This window comes from Drosophila erecta, unplaced genomic scaffold (assembly GCF_003286155.1).
Source record: "Drosophila erecta strain 14021-0224.00,06,07 unplaced genomic scaffold, DereRS2 tig00000246-arrow-arrow-pilon, whole genome shotgun sequence".
NCBI classification, from domain to species: Eukaryota; Metazoa; Arthropoda; class Insecta; order Diptera; family Drosophilidae; genus Drosophila; species Drosophila erecta.
In genome coordinates, this window is record NW_020825214.1 from 1738462 (window position 1) to 1762445 (window position 23984).

General features: G+C 42.8%; 1 protein-coding gene across 1 annotated transcript in view; it reads left to right on the forward strand.

Moving 5' to 3' along the window:
• Positions 1 to 23984, forward strand: part of LOC26526761 (scavenger receptor class B member 1) — a 155876-nt gene that overhangs the window by 112681 nt on the left and 19211 nt on the right. Inside the window, exons 8-9 of the mRNA XM_026982870.1 lie at positions 16268 to 16393; positions 16446 to 17014. Of these exons, the coding sequence (XP_026838671.1) occupies positions 16268 to 16393; positions 16446 to 17006 (687 nt within the window). The 3' untranslated portion in view covers positions 17007 to 17014. The remainder of the gene's footprint in view (positions 1 to 16267; positions 16394 to 16445; positions 17015 to 23984) is intronic.

Genomic DNA, 23984 nt, shown 5'->3' on the forward strand with positions numbered 1-23984 from the left:
CACCTCACAAACAAGTATAGCTTCCAAGTTACAGGATATAAGTTCTACTCCACAAATCAGACGGATGGCAAGGTCTATGGAGGCACCGGTATATTAATTATATATCGCATTAAACATCACTTTTTGAACATTTCCGAAAAACAATATTTTCAGTCCACCACAAAAAGCCCGCAGTCTGGCAGCGGTTCTCTTACTCTGGCTGCAGTCTACTTCTTGGAATTCTTCAATTCACTAGGTGAGAGATTTCCTACAGCCGGCGACTAGGACGCTAAGTTCCCGTCTTGTAAGCACAAAGGGAAAACAATGTGATCACAAAGCCGCAAAATAAGATGGACTACATATCTCCGAGGTCGCCTACATACTGGCCAGCAGATCGAAAAAAGCTACAAGAATAAAGTACACGCACTGGGGATCTCGATTTCTGACCACAAAGGTAAAACAGCTTTACAATGTGATCACCAAGCAGCAAAATAAGATGGACTACGTTTATCCAAGGGCGCCTACGTACTGTCCAGCAGATCGAAAAAAGCTATCAGAATTGATTGATTTTGCTTTCACTAAAAGGATTCCTCAAAGTCTAATAACTGCCGATGAACTTCCAGATTTATCATCTGATCACTCTCCAGTCTTACTTAGCTCATGCACTAGACACATCAAATTGAGCGAGTGTATAAGCTATAGAACAAACTAGAAAAGGTACAAAAACTTCATATGTTCCCTTCTACAGGAATACAAAATAATGTGGATATTGATAAATTGGCTGGTATACTTGAGTCAACACTAGTTGAATCTGCAAAGGCCTCAAAGCCACCAGAATCACACGCCTCATCTGAACACAACAGAACCAGCCGGGAAATTGAACAGCTGGTCCTTGAAAAACATAGGGAGTGGCATGATAGATCACCAAACGCAAGAAACAGTTTAAAGGTAGCCACACGCGGAGTTACCGAAGCCTTAAGACTAGAGGGAGAAATTGCCCAGTTCCAGTACATTGAAAAACTGTTGCCCACTATTACAAAGTATCCATTATGGAAAGCTCACAGAAATCTTCAAGCACCAGCCGCAATTGTTTTGCATCAGCAAGACCCTAAAGTAAACTGGCTACGTAGCGATGAAAAAAGAGACAGTGTGTTTTCTAAACACCTAGAAAAAGTAGACACCTAGAAGAAGACCAGATATAAACCTAAAGACCTACATTATAATTGAACTACTACTATGCGCAATACTAATTATTTGAAAACTTTTTAACACAATTGCTAAAGTTGGTAATGATTCCCAAACATTGTAAAGACAAAACGCAACCATCGTCATATAGACAATAAGTCTTCTGTCTTGTCTTTCAAAGCTGTTTAAAGGGTCCTTCTCCTGCACATCCGCCCGCACCTTAAAACTCGAAATATAATCCCATTACATCAATTAGGCTTAAGAGCGAATCATGGAACTATTGAACAGACAATCTTTCTGGATATCGCACAAGCATAAGATCAAGCCTGGCTGAACGGACTTATGTACACAATAACAAAAATGTTACCCCAAAATACGCACAAGCTGCTGAGTCCGATCTCTACAGAAGAAGCGTCGGAGTCAGATGCAACACAAGTGTGTCACACGACTGCGATATTAAAGCTGGAGCTCCTCAGAACAGTGTTCTCGGTCCTGTTTTTTACATCTTGTAACCGTCAGATATTTCCACCGATTACAGGCTAACAACGTCTAAGATTGCTGATGACACTGCAATGCTCAACCGCTTCCGACCTTTAGAAAAGGCAACTGCGCTACTAGCTGGCTTGCAGATTGGCGCATTAAAATAAATAAAAACAAACAAGCAAGTTACGTTTACACTTAACGAACGAACCTGCCCGCCCTTAGTAACGAGGTAATCTATTGAGAATCCACTAAATAAGCGTTTAGGCCTGGCGCAAGCATATAGGATGCAAGAAAGCACATTTGAAACTAAAAGCAGCCAGCCTCCATTGGCTTATCAACGGTCACTCCCCTCTTACCCTGGAATACAAGGTACTCCCCAATAACTCTCTGATGAAACCTATCTGGATATATGAGTAGGAATTGTGTGGTAACGCTTCTAAAAGTAATGTAGAAATTATCCAGAGAGCACAGGCCGAGATCCTGCAAACTATAACTGGTATCTTCGAAACGAAAACATTCACAAGGACCTGCATATTAAGTTCGTCAAAAAAGGAATCGGCATCAAGCCATTGAAACATCTATTGAAACTCGCCACACATACAAATTCACTTGCACAGAGCTTATTACAGTATGCAGTATGTTAGATCTACAGTGATAGCTACTTGGTACAAAAAAAGCCGACTAACTAAATCAGAACTATCAAATTCACCACGATAAGATTACGTATAAAGACTGCTTCAAGCATCGTTTTATGGTTGGCACCTTCACCTTCACCTTAATCGTAGGGAATAAGAAGGTAATATAAGGTTTGCATCCAAATGTTGGCAATAGTAAAAAGTTTTTTTTTTTACCAATTCAATGCGATCCAAGTGCATTCCATATTGCGAACAGGTGATCTATACTCAAGGATCAGACGGACTAGCAAAATAAATAGGGGCCTAGTCATGTAAGGCTCATTTAATTTCATTGACCACCGTTTATAAAACCAAGCCCACCCCTGGCATTATTGAATACGGACGAAATGTGATCTGAAAATTTAAGTTTTGGGTCCAAAAGAACACCAAGATCGATATTGTATTATAGTTATTGGATCTCTGGGCACTTAAGTACGGTAAAACTTAACCGAGCACATAAATATTTATAAAAGATAGACTGGCCACCGGTATCTTTACATTTTGTATAAGAAGGGGAGCTTACTTCACTTAGGTGGGTCAACTTTTTATTGAACCAAGGAGGTTTAATTGATGTATACAAATATCTGGCATCCGCCATAATTTTGTAGAGATAGGATCAATTAAAGCCATATATAAATATCAGAAAACTAACATTAAAACAATGTATTTGTTTGGTTTACTTCTCTGATTTTTCTTCTATTACGGTACCAGTGTCGATTGTCACCTCAAAAGTAGAACGAAATGGATCTTTAGGTTGACTAAGTGCTGCCGTCTATAAAGTATTGTTGTGTATTGTTCGAAGTATATTTGACTGTTTTTCTGTAGACCACGTAGAACCAGCTATATTAAATTCACCTAAAACTACCAATTGGTCCATATCGGATAGCATACATGGGACGGCTTGCATAGCGGATATATGAATAAAATATTCTGGGTTGACGTAACCGCAATTAAGAGTTAAGCTCCCCGCCTGCGTGTATTTCGGGTAGATACCTGGAGAAACTTCGGAATTTAGGATCTTCGGCTTTAGCCAACAACGATATGCGATGCAAAGGAAATGCTATCAGAATAGAATTTGTAATTATTTTACACATCTATTTATACCCATTACTCGTAGAGTAAGAGGGTATACCTTTTTGGCATTGTAAAGTATGTAACAGGCAGAAGGAGTTTCCGACCATATAAAGTATGTATACTCATGATCAGGATCAATAGCCAAGTCGAACCAGCGATATCCGTCTATTCGTCCGTCCGTATTCCGTTATTGAGCTGAATAAGAATGTACAAATTAATTAAAGATGATTCGCACCGTCTTACGATGTTGTCATCCGTCAGGTTTTTACCGAGAGGTGAAGGGAAGCTGGCTGCTCCGGGGGGTCCGGGGAGCAGGAAAAGATTATTGTTTACGTTGAGAGGAACTTCCCTCTTTTAACTACCAGCCCTGTGGTCTGGCAGAGTAAATAATAAAGATATGTTCCCTTTTCCGTAAGCGGAGGGACGATTACGAATTCAAGAAGCTTCCCTTTGGCTTGAGAAATGATGCCAGCATCTTCCAGAGAGCCATTGATGACATTCTCAGAGAGCAAATCGGCAAGACTTGCTATGTTTACGTCAATGTTACGTCATGTCAAGCACTTGGATTGGGTTTTAAAAACCATAAGCGATGTAAACATCAGAGTTTAGGTAAAAAAATCAAGTTTTTTTAAAAACTTGCGCACGAGTTTCTCAATGCTGGGTCAGCACATCGATATTATATTTCATGCACTAAGCCAACTGTTCTAGTACGTTGGCTCGTGTTAACTACTCCCCCTTCAAGATTGTGGCCGTCCTAATTCGGCGATCATCCCGTTTAATTGGATTGAAGATTTTCGCGCTCCGATGAATCGTAGACAGGTGATGCCGATACAAATCAATGCACAACAAATCGCTGCTACGATAAATATTATGCGATGTGAATGATTAATATCAATTTCTCTCCCGAACTCTTTGATGAACTCCAAGTTACGTTCACTCAGCTGGTGAAGATAGGGGAGTCTTAGAATATCTCTGTTGGCGGTGATAATCAATGATGGGGAACTCGCTACCCCTGGAGCTCGTATTTGGGCCTTGTCGTGATTTGTCCACCTTTACAATTTTTCACCGCATTTAAATAGTGTCGCAGTTTGGCCAAAGCCCCAAACGATGGCTATTAATTCCCTTTCATTTTTGGCTTAGTTCATTTCCCTATCCTCTTTCCCTATTGTGCTCGAGATCATTCTAATAAGACGGTTCTCTTGGGAAAGCACTGCTCCAATACCGTATGCTGAAGCATTCGTCGTTAGATGGAATGGCTTCTTGCAATCCGGGTATCTGAGCATAACATCTTCGGATGCCAAAATGTTGCGCAGTTTTTCGAAAGAATTTTTTTGCGCTTCATTGAATTGTACTTGCATGTGTCGCGATCTATGTCTATGGCTGCAAAGTCCTTAATGAAGCATCTTTAATAGCTCGAGAGGCCTAGGAATGATCAAATACTGTTTTTGGTTCGGGAAATTCTTTAATGGCACTGACCTTTTCTGGGTCGGTGGTAGTGCCATCATTAGTGACTATAAAGCCAAGAAAGTTTTTTTAAAAAAACTTTATTTTTTTACTGAAACTCTGATGTTTACATCGCTTATGGTTTTTAAAACCCAATCCAAGTGCTTGACATGAGCATTCTCATTTTCTGAGAAGATTATTACGTCATCGACGTAAACATAGCAAGTCTTGCCGATTTGCTCTCTGAGAATGCCATCAATGGCTCTCTGGAAGATGCTGGCATCATTTCTCAAACCAAAGGGAAGCCTTTTGAATTCGTAATCGTCCCTCCGCTTACGGAAAAGGAAGTTTTTCACGGTCATGTTCCGCTAAGTCGATCTGGTGATACCCGGACTTGATGTCCAGTGTAGTAAAGAATTTGGACTTACCCAGGTTGCCCAGTATCATTGAGATATCTGGCATAGGGTATTTGTCCGGGATATTCCTTTCGTTTAGCTTACGAAAGTCTATGACTAATCGTATATTTTGATGGCCGGCCTCGTCGGTTTTTTTTGTCAACCACCTATATTGGGTTGTTATAAGGAGATACCGACTTCTGAATTATAGCATTTTTAAGCAGGTCTTGGATCTCGTTGTTGACGAAATCTGTTGCCTCCATGGGGTATGGATATAATTTGACGTAAATGGGCTCTTCGCTAGTAGTTCTAATTGTGTCCCCTACCGATGTACCATATGGTAGGGCCCCGTTGGGATCTAAGAAGGCGTTTTTTTCGGCTTTTTATCATCCCCAGAAATGCCTTCTTTACCAAAGGTGGAGCATCTGCGCACTCCACAATAGCTCCCTTACCCCATTTGAGTTGGGCGGAAGCAAGGCAAAACAATGCGCTGGCGTGTGTTAATAGATCGGCCCCGATTATTCTATCGAATAGTGTAAAATCTGGTAGAATGAAAAAGGTCGCTTTCAAGTTAAAGCATTTTAAAGACGAAGCATTTAAGTGAATTTTGAAAGATGAGTTCACCCGGCGGTACCCTCTAACTCTTTGTGAGGTCGGAAGAAGTGTTTTGACGCGCCGGTGTCTAAAAGGAAATTCATTGCTACTCTTCGTCTGATGACGGGTAACAGGGATTTTCCCCTAAAAATTGACGTAGTAAGAATCATACTCGCCAATGGCATCGTCGTCTATTTTCGATTCCGCTTTGGAGGAGGCGGCGGCATGTCTTTTCTTCCGCATTCTGCGTTTTCTTGTTTCCTCACAGCGCCTGTGCGCTCAGAGGTGGCTGGTCTTCGGTTCTGGTAGGCAGTTGCCTGGATCGGCTGCAGCATCTTAGAAAATGAGGGATCGACCTCCATAGGCGAGGCGTGCCGTTGTTTTTGTAATTTTTGGTATTGTGCGGGTCGGCGTGAACCTGTGCCTTATGCTGCCTTTTGAAATACGGATTTTTAGCATTATTTGGTTGTGGGTGATGTTGGTCGTACTTGTCAAGTTGACGACCCTGCGTTTTTGTCGTAGGTTTGCGATCTTTGTCTTCCTGACTTTTTGCAAAACTGGTCCTTACGTCCTTACATACCTCTCGTGGTTAGACTCCATTTCTTGCGCTAAAGCCAGAGCTGAGCGCATGTCTTTCGGCTTTGCCGCGAAAAGCTCGTCAGTGAGGTTGCGTTAAAGTCCGCATTTAATGAATGCGATTAATGAAAATACGCAAAGCGTCATCTCGTAATTTTTCGCACCATTTTTTTGCCGTCGACGGCTCGTGAGACATGTGAGCTTTGTTTGTGAGTAAGGTGAGTTTTTTCTCGACCTCATCATAATACCGTAACAGGATCATGTTGTTTCCCTGTCTTAAAGTGCTCATGTCTTGTTCAATGACATGCATTGGTCGATTGTCACTATCGAAATGTGAAATCGAGCCGATTTATAATAGCATCGAAATTCAGTAAGGTGCCAAACGAGGATAAAACATTATCGACCGCGCCTAACCATGTTTATAATAATAGTCACTGCCTCGTAATGGCGAGAGGTGCTGTTGAAAGCCGCCACGAAACGTATGATTCCTGTGACCCTGAGAATTCAAGCAAATATTTAACGGCGTCTAAAGTCACGCCACATGGATAATCATTAGTTTTGTCTATGGGTGCGTAGGCTCTAATTACGGGGGACACGGCTGAGGTTGGCGCGACATGTGTTGCTGCCAACTGGCTGGCCAGTTCCTGAATTGTCTGACCCATTTTATTTTGTGCGAGTTGGTTTTTGGTGGCCTCGTCCGCTAAAGTGTTGGCCATAATTGCCTGTATAACAGCTTTGAGCTGTTCTGGATCTATCGCCATTGCGGGGGGATTCGCGGTTACACGTCTTAGAGAAGAAGCTTGATTTTCGCTATAGGACTCTGAGTCGGTGGAGTATGGTTTATTATTCCTATATTGTCAGAATCCGGCTGCATGAGCGGTCCAATTCGCATAGGTATGCAAAAGCTGCCTGTGTGGGTAGCAGTTGACCAAAAACAAACAAACAATAAATAAAGACACAGGCTGAAGCGTCGAATGTCGCGCTTGAATCGAATGAAAACATAAAACAACAATAATTAAACAAAATAATTATTAAATTTTTACTTTTATTCACATTGTATAAACCGTGTTTTAGTATTTATGCTGGAATAATAATTTATTTTATGTTTAAAATAATTTCTGTTGAAAATAATTTTTTTGTTTAAAATAATTTCTGTTGAAAATAATTTTTTATATTTTGGGTAGTGGTTTTTATCACTAGTCAATTAATTAAAGATGATTCGCACTGTCCTTGCGATGTTGTCATCCGTCAGGTTTTTCTCCAGAGGTGAAGGGTTTCCTTCGCTGGCTGCTCCGGAGGTCCGGGAAAAAGATTATTGTTTGCGTTGAGAGGAACTTCCCTCTTTTAACTACCAGCCCTGTGGTCTGGCAGAGTAAATAATAAAGATATGTTTTACGACGTCTAATCGAAGTAAAAGTTGACGAGCTGCTGATCTTTATTCTGGTGAATACAAACTTAAAATGATTCTTAAAGCTAACAAAGACTCACAGCGGCCACGTAAATATGATGTGTTTGCCGGCTGCGCACGAGTTTCTCAATGCTGGGTCAGCACATCGATATTATATTTCATGCACTAAGCCAACTGTTCTAGTACGTTAGCTCGTGCTAACTTACATATATATTTTATAGAGCCGGGAACGATTCCTTCTATCCCTTTCATATATGACAACGTAACTAGTATATCCTGTTAATCCACAAGAACACGATAAAATCAGGAATATAAGATATAATATATGATATAGAATGAAAAACTAACAAAATAAATAAATAATAAAATTCTGTTCCTTTTCTTGATCTGTTCGGATGCATTCGATAAGGCTGCCTTTGAAATCCCGGAGGAATGTTTAAAACCCTTCTTGGTTTTGACGCTGTTTGTCTTTAACATAGGCCCGTACCCCCTACAATTTTGCAAATGGATTATGCTTTATTCTTTGGAGAAATAGTTAACATAATATAACCTCAAAGATTTCATTCTTAATATTGTAATGAAAACCGCCCAGCCTAACCCGGTGGCAACCCTATAAGTGAAGGAAAAAATAAGAACTATTGACTGTCCGGAAGCCTGGTCCCCCAGGGCTCTCAGGTAACGGCTCCTTATCTAATCCCTTCCGTGTGTTTCCTCTCTTCACCACGTGTTGCCGAAAATAAAATTGAAATATAACGCGAAAACGCGCGTGGGGCCGATTTAAGTTGTGGCGAGGGGTATGGCATTGACGGGATCGTGAACAACACACCTATCTAAAGTTCCGCTCGGCTTTCCGTATCGCAGTCGGTACACCCCAAGCCGACAAAGCGTTACATTGGAGCCAAGTGTGGGGTCACCAGGGGTTTGCGAAAGCCCTGACCTACGTAAATGCCCAGAAATCCCGTCAGGCATCTCCTGAGTTTCAGAATGGAACTGCCAACGACGACGGTGCGAAAAAAGCCGGATGTGATCGACATTGAGCGAGCACGCCACGCCTAGTGAAAGAAACAAAAGTGCCTCCAAATCAATCGCCACGAGTGTTCCAACGGCCAATGGACCGCGATCAAACAGCCATGCCGACTGCACAGGGTTGAACAGGCGACCTTTCTTTACATTAGGATGCAGAGTTGCATTCCACTTTCGATGGCATGCGTCCCTGGTCAGAATTTCAACGCCTACTCGACGACATGGCCGAAGAATACCATTGGTCCGAAAGGAAGAAGTGCAGGAAGTTTTATAGCTTGTCTGCTTGGGCGTATTTATACCTAATACTTAGCTCGTACGAAAGTTATGTGCGAGTACATCACCATTAGCACGCATACCGGTTACCACGCCTTCCATAATCGAAAGCAGAGACCACGAGAGCCTTTAGAGGACTTTGCTATGAAGTGCAGCGCTTTATCGACGGACTCCGAGAGACAATATCAGGTCCTTATTATTAGTGGTAACCCGCGACAGTGGTAACCTCTCGGACACCCTCGACATGGCGAGCCGCATTAAGGCCCAGTGTTGACCGTTGGCGTCACCGATCATATCCTAAGCTCACCAAGGACGAACTCCCGTCAGCCTCTCGGGGCGGATGTTGACAGCTAGCCCCGAAAGCCTTAGTGAGAAACCATTGTACTACCACAGAGCCCTCTCTGTCATTCACCGGACTTACCTGGGTGGCTAGATCCGATCGCAACATCCTTGACGCCCCACTGACGAGAAGCAGCCGACCATCAAGCATCTTGGTGCACAACGGAGATTTAGTCGAAGCCGTCCTGTCCCCCTTGCCATCAGGTAAGCGAGCTTGCAGCACAGCATGCAGACTGACGGGCAACCTGTCTAGCACCCTCCTCCAAGAATCTTCCGGAACTGGGGCTCCTTTAGGGAAAGCACCCCAAGTCCGCCTAAAGCTTATACCGGAGGCGCCGTCTGATGAGATCGCCTGCGAACCGCCGCCCGTCGCAACCCCAATAGGTTTCATCCGAGATGCCGCCGCTGCTGAACTCGACGAAGGACTTCCTCCGCTGCCTGCAGAAGGAGAGAAACCGAATATACATTCCATAGACTCCATATTAGGAAAGTTGTTCACTGAACATATGACCGGAGGTACGACCCAAACGAACCCCCAGACAATTGGAAACCCCCTGGAGAATGACGATAGCGGAAAGCATTATTGACACTGTCGCTGTTTCCCTTTTATAAGACCGGGACCTATAAAGCGTGTAGTGTACGTAGTTCGACAGATTTTTAACTAGTTGGTCTTTTAATAGTGGGTGGTAATTACTAATAAAGAGGACCTTGTACTTCCTTCGCTAGGGGTCTAGCTCGCCGTAGGTCGGGGTTCTTTTAGCTTAGGATTGTACGAAACGCTACTACATTTTAATAAGTGCGTCTTACTCATAAACAATATTCAAAAGTGGACTATTGTCTAAGCATGTGTTTAGACATGATAAGTAGACAATCTATAAATATGTTCTATTTAAGGGCTGCAATAAACATGTCACGGGACAGCATAAGTGGCAACTACAGATAAGTACGGTTGCAGTGGTCTATTGCCGAAGTGTCAAGAGATATGATCACGCGGGAGGTGACTAGCGCGGTCATAGGCCACAAACATAGATTTAAGATAAACCTCAGCTGCATTGACCAACGCAGACTGCAGCGTCTTACAAGCGCATTATATGCATTATATAATTAGATGATAAGAACCTATGTAAGAATGAATAAAAGGCGATGCCCTCGCAGTAGCGAGTCAGTTAGATTCAAACACCCGTATTGAAATCATTAAGTGTACGCATTAGTTTATAGTGTGAACATTTTGGTCCTTCGAGAAATTCTGTTGTTTTCCCCCACCAGTGGTAAGAAACACAGAAGAAAAAAACCAGCGCTTCAAAGTAAAAAGAGCAAGGTTATTCGAGTGAATTCCCCCACCAGTGGTAAGAAACACAGAATAAAAGACCACGCCTTAAAGTACTAGGACTATAAGGTGAAACATTGTGTTCTTGCTTTTCCTTGGCTGATCAATCAGCTGTGATTCGAGGCACAGCTAGGTCAACTGGGCGACTAATCAAAAAATCCTCCAACGGATCAAGCCAAAGAATACAAGCAGAAAGCACAAAAAATCACAGTGATTGTTTTCCCAAGATGTTGTCGGAAAGATCTGTGAAATTGATGCAAGACCAAGGAGAGCTGCAGAACAAAATACTGCAAGCAATCAAGGAAAAGGCATCTATACCAGCAATAGAAGCATTGGTAGTTCGATTTACTACTAACAACAATGCGCTGGAAAAATTGGGAGTTGGCGATCATCAATATTTTAATGATAAAATATTTATTAAAACTATGGATGCTGTCAAGGCCTACAAGGAGTCGCAATTAAAGGTAGAAACACTTGAAGAAATAAATATACCAATTGGATCAAAATTATCTGATAGCGCATCAGCTCGGAGCTCCAGTCCAGTTGATAATCTGGTTCAACTGGTGGATAGAAGAGCGGACAGGGTGAGGCAACAGATGAGCCTAATCTACGAAACCCTGGATAGTTCAAGTGAGATTGAACTAGTCAAGCAGCTGGCAATGCTGAAAAGTCATTGGTCCAACGTGACGGACACACTGAAACTGCTTGAAAACAAGTATGACAGAACTGTCTTTGATCAAGATGAGGCAGACATTCTGCAATCTGAAGTTGCCGCACTAGAGATGGTACTTCAAATGAAGTTGGAACAGTTCAAAAGTTCCAACTGCGACGTGCCAGAACTCCCAAAAGTGGACCTTCCAACGTTCAATGGAAATGCGAAGGAATGGCCAACATTTTACGAGCTGTTCTCTGAACTAATAGACAGCAGGAAAGATCTCAGCAACACAAGGAAGCTGGGATATTTAAGAGCCTGCTTAAAAGGAGAAGCTCAAATGGTGGTTAGCCATTTGATAACGGGATCAGCAGCTAGCTATGCAGCAGCGTAGGAGCTTATCTGCAAACGCTATGAGAATAGCAGAAAAATATTCTCCCAACACTTCAACAAATTAATGGAACTGGAGTGCTTGCTGCCCCATGATGAGAAAAATTTAGGGAAGTTTTTGGATACTGCGACCGAGAGCATATTCATCATAAAGCAAAAAGGAAAAATATGAAGCTCTGCTGACGTAATTTTAGCAGAAATCTGCTGCGGAAATTTTCGCCAGAAGCCTTGCAGCTGTATGAACAGCATGTAAAAAAGGCAAGAGCTACACAGTCCTTACAATATGTACTGGAGTTTATTGAGCAACAATACAACTCAGTAAATGCCATTACCAAAAATACCGCTCAGCTTGCTACAAGAAAAGTGCAAGTTAGATCGTGTGCCTTTTGCTTTAAGGATGGCCAATATATGATAAAGTGTCTCAAATTCAGAGCACAATCAATCGAAAAAAGAAAAGAATTCGTTCAAAAGAACAACATGTGCTTTAGATGCTTTGGAAAGCATAATGCTATCGACTGCAGAAAGGAAATTACATGCAATCGATGCTCCAAAAGACACAACAGCCTTCTGCATGAAGACTCAAAACGCAGTATCAACAGCAATAGTCTTAAGCAAGGCCAAGACACACTATTGGCTACAGCTGTTGTTTTAGTGAAAAACAAAGCTGGAGGTTACAACGAGTTGAGGGCGCTTATTGACGGTGGATCCCAGAAGACGCTGATTTCAGAGGAAGCAGCACAAATATTAAGGATTCCCAGAGTAAGGAGTACTATAGAGGTCGAAGGTATCTCCCAGACTACTCAATTATCAAAAAATAGTGTCCACCTGACGATCAAACCAAAAATTCCAAGCAGCTTCAAAGCATCAACGGAAGCATTGGTTTTACCAACACTTCATAGAGCCCTTCCCAGCAAAAAGTTTGATATTGATATAAACAAAGAGTGGAAGGGCTACAGGCTAGCAGATCCACGATTCAACGAGCCAAGCAGAATTGACACAGTGATAGGTGTGGATCTATTTCCCCTGATTATGATGGAGAAAATAAAAACCGTGAATGGAATCTTGGGTCAAAAAACCAAATTTGGATGGATTGTGTCCGGAAATATAACTCGAGCAGCAAAGCAAAAAATTATAAGTGCCACTACATCAATAAATCTAAAGGACCTGAAACGCTTTTGGGAATTGGATAGATGGAAGCTTATTCAACGCATCAGAGGTGATTTTTGGAAGAAATGGAAAGAGGAGTATCTGGTGTCATTGCAACAGCGAACCAAATGGCGCCAAGAAAAGCCATATCTGAAGGAGGGACAGCGGGTTCTTATAAAACATGAGAACACTCACCCTGCAAGATGGCCAATGGGAAGAATCATTAGTACGACTAAAGGACAAGATGATAAAGTCCGGGTAGTCACGGTTAAAACAAGCGATGGGGAAGTAAAAAGATCGCTAAACAAGATCTGTCAACTTCCTGTTCGCGAAGCAAAACCAGCTGGAGCTGGAACGCATAAATGATAGACGACTACTGGCCGTACATTTTTAATAATTTAATAATTTAATAACTCTACCACATATTCAAGAAAGTGTTCAACATAAGTACTCGACAAACCATTAAATCTATTTATTCACAATTCATTCTTTTTCAATATATCTTCAATTATAATTCCATTTATATAAATTCAGTTTAGTAAGCGGTTCCATTAAATCTCTTTTACAAACTAACAAATTTTAATCTACGCATAATTATCCTAGTCAGTCTCTAACTCTTCATTTTCGTTTATATTCAGTGAGTAAAATAAAGTATATAAAAGTAAAGTATAAAGCAAATATATATAAGTAATTAAATATAAAATTAGCAAATATAGTTATATAATCTTTAGTCAAATGCAGATCTTATTTAATTTAGACGTTCGAGTGGCATTTTGTTAGAATTTTAATATAGGTAATTCATAATAATGTTTTATCATTGTTGTTTGGTAGTACTCACGAGTCGGCTGTAGAGCAACCAAATGCTCTTATATAGGCCTGGCCTTCCTTACGCCTTGGGGTCGAACCTCTTTGCCACTTTCACACAAATCGCACACGGAAATTTATTGAAATATCCCACTCTTGTTCTTATGAGATTGGATATATGTATAACTAAATTATATTTCCACGTGTATGTGCAGTTTAAATGGGCAACGTCAAAAATTGTGAGCGTTCGCCACGAAGTTTAATACGATAATGAATTAAGCTCTGGGAAGCTGCATGCCGGTGGGTGCTGCTATAGCTTTTCTTTTCCTAACTGTACAATCGTACGATCTTATTCTGTCCTGATTGGTCTAAGACAATTCTCTCACTTTTTGGGTTATACAAAGCTGCTATAATTTAGGGCGAGGGTGTCTTGAAGAGTTATTGCAGTGTAAAGTTAAGTTGCTCACTACAAGCGACAACCCAGTATACCATGACTGATGACATTTTAGGGACCCTCGGCTAAATAATTTGTGGCCACCGCTCAAGTCAGCGTCAGAATTGACGTTGGAAAGCCAGTTTGTCGGAAAGCCAGTTTGTCACGAGTTTCTGTCCGTGGAAGGCAGCTGTTAGGTATGGACTTCTATCTAGCATAGGGCCACCGGGATGCGCCATAGGGCTGGCATGGGGATATGTGCCGCTGTATGCACCATCTACAGAGCAGAAAAATTTAATTTATTTGGCTGTGCCCACTCGTATCCTGCCATATATAGCGACACTCACCTAACGGTTCAGGTCTAAATGGCCATATATAGCGACACTCACCTAACGGTTCAGGTCTAAAAGGGCATTATTAGGGACACTCACATAACGGTTCAGGTCTAAATGGCCATATATAGCGACACTCACCTAATGGTTCAGGTCTAAATGGACGAAAGTTCCCGACCGATAACTGCCTTTACATGCCTCTGAATGTAACGTGATGCCTAATGGATGACCTCTTTTCTGGCTCTGCTTGCAAATCCACAAAGGTTTACTTTGACGACAACATAGTGCACTCTAATACCGCCGAAGATCATCTGGACCACTTGGTGCGCCTCTTCGATATATTGCAAAACGTCGGACTGAAGCCTGAGCCCCTAAAAATTAAACTTCTTTCGAACGGAGGTTAGTTACCTTGTTCATATGGTTATCCACAAGGGCTTAATGGCGTGCCCGGAAAAGATTCTTAAAGTCGTCGAGTGAAAGCCGCGAAAATAAAGCGTGTTGGCATTTGTTTGAGCAGCTTAAGTTGGACCAGGGTTTTCTCATGATTAAGACCAAAACGGCGGATGCCGCGCTTTCTTCAAGAAAAAGCTTTATGCAGCTCCCATAAGTCCTCTACTGGTGGACATTTCGGCATCAAGAAGACAGTAGCCAAGCTTAAGAGACGCTACTTTTCTATTGGACAAACCGCTGACGTGATCCTTTGGTGCGCACGCTGAACCGAATATAATTCTAGAAAAGGTTCTACCCGACGTACCGTGGGCCAACTACAACCCACCGTTCTAGGCGCCCCCTTTGAAAGTCAGCGCTAACGGTATCCCGAGCGCTCGTCCAAGAAGGTTTCTGTCGCTATGAAGCTCCATTCCTTCTCAATGTGGAAAAGCCACGCACGACGCCGTTACACCCCCAATCGAATGGAATGGTGGAGAGGTTTAACCGGACCCTTCTGGACTACTTGGCAAAATTTGTCGCCATCGATCAACGCGATCAACTGGACCAACTGTTGCCACTAGCTCTCTGGGCCTATCGATCTGCCACCGCGTTTTCACCATCGCTTTTGATGCTTGGACGAGAACTCCGGCTCCCAAGCGAGTTGCTGTACGGTCGACTAGCCCCAGGTCCAGAAAGCTACCCGACTTTCGTGGAGCAATTACAGAACCACCTTCGACGGACGCAGCAGATCGAACATCAAGACCTAATGGCAGCCGCCATTAACGAATACCGCCCATAGCGTCACCCTTCCAGTGGACTTTCGATACTAGCCCGGTGGCAATCCTATAAGTGAAGGGAAAAATAATTACTTTTGACTGCCCGAACGACTGGTCCCTCTGGACTCTCGGGTAACGTCTTCTTATCTGATCTCTTCCGTGTGTTTCCTCTTTTCTCCATGTTTTGCCAAAAATAAAATTTAAATATAATACGAAAACGTGTGTGCCGCCGATTTAAGTTCTGGCGAGTAGGGTATTGACGGGATCGTGAACAACACACCTCTAAAAAGTTCCCCTAGGCTTTCCTTATTGCAGTCGGTACTCCCAAGGCCTACAAAGCGTTAGGCTTATAGCTTAAAATAACATAAACTTATAAACAATAAGGGCCTTGAACTTAGCTCCCCCACATACGCTCTCGCCAAATTGTACAGTTACAAGATTTTTTTTTTTAATAACAACATCAGCAATAAATCAGAACAGGAAAACCATTTGGTAGCTTATAAAATATGTGTGTTTTTTTTTATTTTTTAAGGAATCTGGCCTGCCGCTGTCACTCTCTGTAAAAGTGCAAATTAATATGCACTTTAAGGACCTAAGCAATTTTCCAATAGTCTCTGTGTTTAATCATCTAACAGTGCCAATGTTGTGGTTTGAAATCGTAAGTACCATAATATCACTCCGTTGCCATCTTTGTGAACTGTTCATTTTAGATGATGTCAAAGCTGCCCGACAACTTGGACTCGCGGTTCAACTTTTACCTGAACATTTTGCCATTAGTTAATCCCCTAGGCTTTTGGAGTGGCATACTGTTGGGAATAAGTCTTTTGGGCTATGCAATTACCAGAGCCATGCTTCACATGTCTAGCTTCGCCCGTCAAACTGCCAATATAACCGATGTTAAATATGTTCGAGCAAATTTATTTCAAAACTTCGCAGGTGAAGCAGCGAATCATGCTTACAGTCCTTGCGATATTAAGTTACTAGATGATCTTCCGGTTGTCAGTCATCCTGCTGAAAAGCAAACAGTCCAGGATTCGGCATTCATCACAAAAACAACGTACGCCTTGGATATGGAGCCTGCTTTGTTGGACACCGGTGAGAGCAGCGACGAGGGACCCGACTGCGACGTTGTTACTACATCCCGTAATTCTACCAGCACCCTCTATAGAGCAGATGAAAAAAACTGCAGGCTCGGCGACGATATATGCATTGAATGCTTCTCCGAGAGCCAAGCTTCCCAAACGCTTTTTAAAAGAGAACAGCTGCATTAGGGAAACAGGTGAGTGTAGTTTAAAAAAATTGGTTTATTTAATAAATATTAAAATAATGTCGAACTTAATATTTATAGTCATTACTCGTATAGTAAAAGGGTATACTAGATTCGTTGAACAGTATGTAACAGGCAGGAGGAAATATTTCCGACCATATAACGTCCATAACCGAGTGGAATTGGCCATGTCCGTCTGTCCGTCCATATGAACGTCTAGATCTCAGAATCTACAAAAGCTAGAAAGTTGAGATTAGGCACACAGATTCCAGAGACATAGACGTAGCGCAAGTTTGTTAAATGATGATGCCCACTCTAACAGCCACAATGGGCCGAAAACTGTTACGCCCACACTTTTGAAAAAATTTTAATTATACCCGTTACTTGTGGAGTAACTCTCTTATTAGTCGTGCCGAAAAACTTTTACCACGCCCACTCTACCGCCCACATTTTTGAAAAAAGTTTGGAAATTTTTAAATTTTATTATTAGTTTTGTAAATTTTTTTTCGATTTGACAAAAATAGTTTTGCCACGCCCTGTCTACCACCCACAAACCACCCGAATTGTTATGCCCACATTTTTGAACAATTTTTTATTCTTTTCTTAATTTTATTCGCAATTTTTACAGATATTTCAGAAAACTATGAAATTTATCTTTCCTACTTCCACTTGCTGAGTAACCGGTATCTGATAGTCAGGGAACTCGACTATAGCATTTTAACTTGGTTTATTTTTCATATTTGGACTTTTTTCCGAAATTTTTACCGATATTCAGAAAATTATAAAATTTCTCGTTTGCACTTCCACTAGCTGAGTAACGGGTATCTGATAGTCGGGGAACTTGACTATAGCATTCTCTCTTGTTTTTATTTATTATATGTATAGTAACTTATGTAGTTTATAGTAACTTACCGCTTTATTTAATTAAGAGATACAATGGAAAGTTAATTTGATGCCGTAAGCTTATTGCGCGGCAAGGCTGAAGTCGAGAGTGTCCAGTCTGAAGATATCAGAAGATATCGCCCTCTAGGAAAGGTCTTGGCGTTAGGACTTCTTTACGCCGTGTTGCCAGACTGGGCTCCATCTGGGCGCCACAACTACTCCCCCTCCAGTGACTTCGCCAGGTGGTGAAGGTAACGGTATAAATTCTGGAGCTGCAGGGACAGGGCTCGGTGGCGTAGGTGGCCGCGAAATCTGTTGGTCTGGCGGTGGATCCTCGTGGTCTTCGCAAGCGTCAGCTTCAGCTAAGAAAGCATGCTTGAGGGGGTCGACTGATATGGCCTTCTCTTGTCCATGAATGCTGATGATGTAGAACTTGTCATCAACCCGGCGTATTACCCGATGAGGTCCCGTGTAAGGCGGCTCGAGTGGTTTTTTAACAGATGCCACTCGCTTGAAGACGTGTGTACAAGTTCTCAGGTCCTTACAAATGAAAACAGGTGGTTTAGCGTGGTGATATTTTGACGTAGTTGCTCAGTGAGTCTGTGATCCTTGCTGAAGGCGGTTGGAGAGTGCGACTCAAAAAATTCGTTGGGGATACGAATAGTGGTGCCAAAAAGCATTTCGGCTGGCGATGACTGGAGGTCCGCCTTAAACGCCGACCGCAGCCCTAACAGAACTGTAGGCAGGAGATCCGGCCTTTCGGTTTAGCCAGCTCAGCAAACAATGGGGATTCGAATTGAGTTCCCTGGTCCGTTGTTATAGTGAGTGGACAGCCAAACATGCAGATCCACTGTGTATACAGAGCTCTCACGACAGTCTCCGCGGTGATGTTGGATAGTGGAATAGCTGCAGGCCATCTGCTGAAGCGGTCGATGATGGTAAGACAGTAGCGTAAGTTACGGATAGTGGGAAGCTCAATCAGATCGACGTGAATGTGCCCGAAACAATTGTCAGGAACATCGATCTACTCCACCGGGCTGCGTGTGTGGCGATGGATTTTAACCCGCTGGCAAGGAACTCACTGTCGGGACCAGAGGGTGACATCACGGTTAATTCCTGGCCAGACAAACCGCTGCCTTAGTAACTTTGCAGTTGTACGGCCGCTTGGATACGCCAATCCATTTACTGCATCAAAAGCTTGGCGTCTCAGACTTTTGGGTAAATATGGCCGCTCGCGTCCATCCAAGATGTCTAGGTTGTCGATGTTCCTAACTTGTAGAACAAGGGATGTGGTTCGAGGAAGCTCAGCCATTTCATCGTCGGTTTGTTGGGCCTCGAATATCGCTTGACCATTGAAGCTAGACGGCATGCTTATGGTGTTGATTCGTGAGAGGGCGTCTGCCACTGCGTTGTTATCCCCGGGATTGTACACTATCTCCGTTGAGAATTGGGAGATAAAATCAAATTGGCGGAGTTGTCGAGGCGATGCTTTGCTTGCTTTCTGCCTGAAAGCGTATTGTAGTGGTTTATGGTCGGTTTGGATGATGAATGGACGACCCTCTAGAATGTGCTTGAAATGGATGATACCAGCGAAAATAGCCAGGAGCTCGCGGTCATACGTGCTGTAGCCTTGCTCTGCCGGAGATAGTTTCCGCGAGAAAAACCCGATGGGACGCCCAACGTTGCCGACTAGTTGTTCGACAGAAGCACCGATCGCTGTATCGGAGGCGTCCGTTTTAAGGGCGAGGTGAGCCGATGGGGAAAGGAACGAAGAGCACACGGCACGTAAAATTCCTTGCTTGTAGGCCTGGAATGCATTCTCCACAGGGCCGGTCCAGGCTATTTCGCGCTTATCATTTTTAGTTCCGCTTTTTAGGTAGTCTGTGAGCGGGATTTGAGCCTGAGCTGCGTGTGGTATGAGGTGTCGGTAATAGTTGACCATTCCCAAAAACCGGCGCAATTCCATGATAGTTTGAGGCTTGGGAAAATTGTTGATTGCTTGCGTGCGCTCAACAGAGGGCTTGAATCCGCTCGCGTTGACTAGGAACCCTAAGAAAATTACCTCACTTTTACCAAATTGGCACTTCTGAGGGTTAATTTGGAGGTGGTTCCTCTGCAAAATCTCAAAGATTATCTGGAGGTGCCTCAAATGCTCCTCATGCGTTGTGGAGAACACGATGATGTCGTGTTAGGATGCCGTCGCGTTAGGATGCCATATAGCACCCTAAGAATGGAATGCCACGAAGCAGGTTGTCCATGTGGCGCTGGAAGGTTTGCGCTGCATTGCGCAGTCCGGGTGACATGCCGACGAACTCGAAAAGGCCGAACGGTGTAGTGACGGCTGTTTTCGGAATATCATCTGGCGCGACTGGGATCTGGTGGTAGGCACGCACCAAATCGATTGTGGAGAAAACCGAGCATCCATGCAGACGTTGAAGAATGTCTTCACCATGGGGAATCGGGTAGCGATCTGCGATAATCACCAGTAGTGCGCCATTCGTTGCTCTTCTTGGGGACCAAATGAATAGGACTGGCCCATTGGCTGCTGGAGGGACGAATCACTTCTTGCTGGAGTAAGAGATCGAAATCCCGGCGTGCCGCTTTTAATTTTTCGCCTGTAAGCCGTCTTGGCTTGTCGAAAACAGGTGGGCCAGTTGTTTGAATGTAATGCGCCACCTCATTATGAATGCGGGTTTCAAAAGGTACATTAGGACGTGTGATGTGCTCGGTATTTGTCCATCGTTCGAGCGTCATGCGGCTTTGTCCTCCGCACTATTTAAAAACCTCTTTCCATTTATTCTTTGCTGTACCTAACGTTTCTTGATTGTATAACGCGTATAGTGTAGCCTCGGCTCGCGGACTTCTGTCAAAAACATTGGAGTTTATAGTCAGCATGATATTCCCAGTTACTTTGGTTTACCGCGCGGTTCGCTCTCTCTGACGGATTCTCTTGAAACTTCTGCCTTATTCCCATGTCAACGAGAAACTTCTTGAACGCCTGGCTTGTCCGTAATCACCAATTTTGGAACTCCAAACTTCCAAACTTTCCGCCGTGTCTTTTCGCAATGCCGACCACTTAGAAAATTGGTTTCCATGATTCGAACTCGGCAATGGTCAAACGAAGTCGGCACACACTGTTGACTACGGTTCTTTCGAGATTTGTGGGAATATTTTTTTGGTGTATCATCTTCGGATTTCCGTACTTATTTTGCCCCTTTGTATTCCTGACAAATGGTACCGGACTGCTAGTCGTGCTGTTGTCTTTCGACTTCCCACATGGCCGGCTGCTGGGGTCATGATTCTCTCGTAGGACGGTTAGTTGCAGCGTAACGCAAAACTTCCAGGACACAGCATCTTCGTTCTTTGCTCTATGTCTGCCTATATAGTGAGTCGCCTTCCCAAACTTACTCCAAGAATTTCTGAGGGTGTGTCTATATATTCCCATTCATATCTGTGATCCAGCTGCATTCCCTTTCCGACTCAGTCTCTTTCGTTCTCCGGAGTGTCTCTAGTGTTCCGTTCGCGGACTCTTGGCTGCATGAATGAATCCTTATGAATCCTTAAAATGCCTTGAAATGGTAGCCCTCATATGGCTTAAATTTTCGAATCGTCAAATCAATTGCCAAACACTCCTACTGTGCTGTTAAATAGCTTTTCTCGGTTTCCGGCTAGAGTACGCGATAACTTTTTCGTTGTCTTCGGTATCCTGTATCATTTGCAGGATGAACATGTTTCCAAGTCGGAGCACGCCAGGACTGGGTCTGTCACCCATTTTGCTTTGATCTCCTTTAAAGGCTGGCTGGTGGTCCTGTAACCAAGTCCATTTGGGGGCCTTGCGGAGTGGGTCATGGAGCGGCTATACAAGGGGCGAGTTACCACCCAAACCCCTAAGCCAACACGCCTCTAAATGGCCTTGCCCAACGAACGTGGAAGATCCAACGGCACATCCGGGCAAGCGCTGAAACAGCGGCCAGCAACGAGCCAACCGGCCGTATGCTGATGCAGCAGTCTACGAATAAATGCAATAGTTTGATATATATAAGAAAGCATGTACTTTTAGACTTACGAGAGAACTTTTGAATATTAAAACGGCACTTTGGTATGAACCGCACAACGAATCAGATAACTTCAAAACTCAACTTATAATTACTTAAATTGTTCACCTCCCGGACTCACGACTGGCAACTGGCGCAGTCGATAGGATGCTCTGCCTTTTCACCCTTACTTACCAGTAAGTAGGAGAACCGTAAGGAAAGAAATAAAGCACTAGTGAAATGCCGGAAATAAAAACATGTATTATATATAACCCCTGTGATGCACAAAATAAAAAGAAAAAAAATGTAATTATAAATACATAAATAATAATTATACATGTGAAAAGAAAAAGTAACAGAAAATACCTTACTCAGGATTCAAAGTGTAGCGGTGGCATGGAATGGAAGATGATCATGACGTCATTGTCATCCACATACATCAGCAAATTCACCTCAATTCTCGTTTATATATGAACGTATTCGATACTGCATGTAATCAAACCGTGTGTGCCACAGAGTCAGAAATGTTACATGTGTGTGAGTGCGTATGGGCAAACGTTGAGTATCAAAATTTGAGTCAAAACCATACTCTTATCTTCATTTATGTAGTAAACAAAACAATGAGTCATAAATAAAAGAAACCACAGAGATACACAATTCACAAAAATAAGTACTCCTATATTTAAAAGACTAATACACATTCATATATATTTATGTATAAGTAGGAGAGATTTATTGCGATTACGGAAGTAACGCAGGGCCCAAGCAAGAAAAAGTAAAAGAAAAAAGAAAAAGAAAAAAGAAAAAGAGAAAGCAGTAAAGGTAGTTGCTCAGCAGAATTAGAGCAGAGCAGCAAAGGGATTACGAGAATTAAAGCAGAGCAACAGGAGCGATAGCAGAGAGAACAGAAAGGCGGGAATTCGGGAAGTGGAATTCAGTAGAGACAGCCGCAAGAGTAAAATTGTATTGAAAGAAAACCGTAACGCTTGTAAATTTCATTAGTAACATTAATATCAATGTTCTACTATAATAATAAAGTATATTTTAACTAACATATCCTAGCCCGCAAATTGAAAGCGATGCCGACCCGAGAAGTCTCAACGTCGTCCCGAAAAGTCTCAGAAAAGGAAGAAGCAGAGTTTGTATGACGCCGGATACCAATGGGGAAGAAGGACGAGAAGGCAGTTAAGAAAGAACCTTCGGATATGCCAATTTTAAAAGGAAAACAACCGTATTACACTACATCAGTGGCTGTAGCAGATAAAAAGAAGAGAAAATGCAATTCCCCCACTATCAGATACCCGTTGCAAAGCTAGTTTGAAGTGCGAACGAGAAATTTCATAATTTTCTGAAGTATCGGACAAAAAAATAATAAAATGAAAAAAAATTAAAAAGGTTTTCAAAAGTGTGGGCGTGACAGTTTTACGCGGCTTAAGGGCGTTAGAGTGGGCGAGGCAAAAAGCTTTTAGGGAAATCTATAGAAATTTGGACTTGACTGTTTTGGGCGGTATATTTGGCGTGGCAACATGATTTAACAATGCGCTGCGTCTGTCTCCTAATCTCAACTTTTTAGTTTTTATAGAGATTCCTGAGAGCTCGACGTTGATACGGACAGACAGACGGTTGGACAGACGGTCGGACAGCCGGGCGGATAGACGGACATGACCAGATCGACTCGGCTATTGATTCTGATCAAGATATAATCGGAAACGCTTCCTTCTGCCTGTTACATACTTTTCAACGAATCTAGTATACCCTTGTATTCTACGAGTAACGGGTATAATAATAAAATGAGTGAGTCGGTTAAAAGCGGTTGCGAAACGAATGGAGATGGAAATCTGAAAGAAATGAAAAGCGTTCAAGAACTTGCCGAATGCAGCGGAGAGCTATATGTTAACGCAAAAAGAAGCAACATGCTGAGTCTTGTCGGAGCAAGTGGAGAGCAAAAGCAACTCGATCGAAGAACGCTGAAAAATTTGGTGCTGTTGAATTTCAAGTCTGTCGTTAAATGCTTTAGTTGCAACAAAGAGGGGGCACATGTCAAAAGATTAACCTGGGTCCGCTGG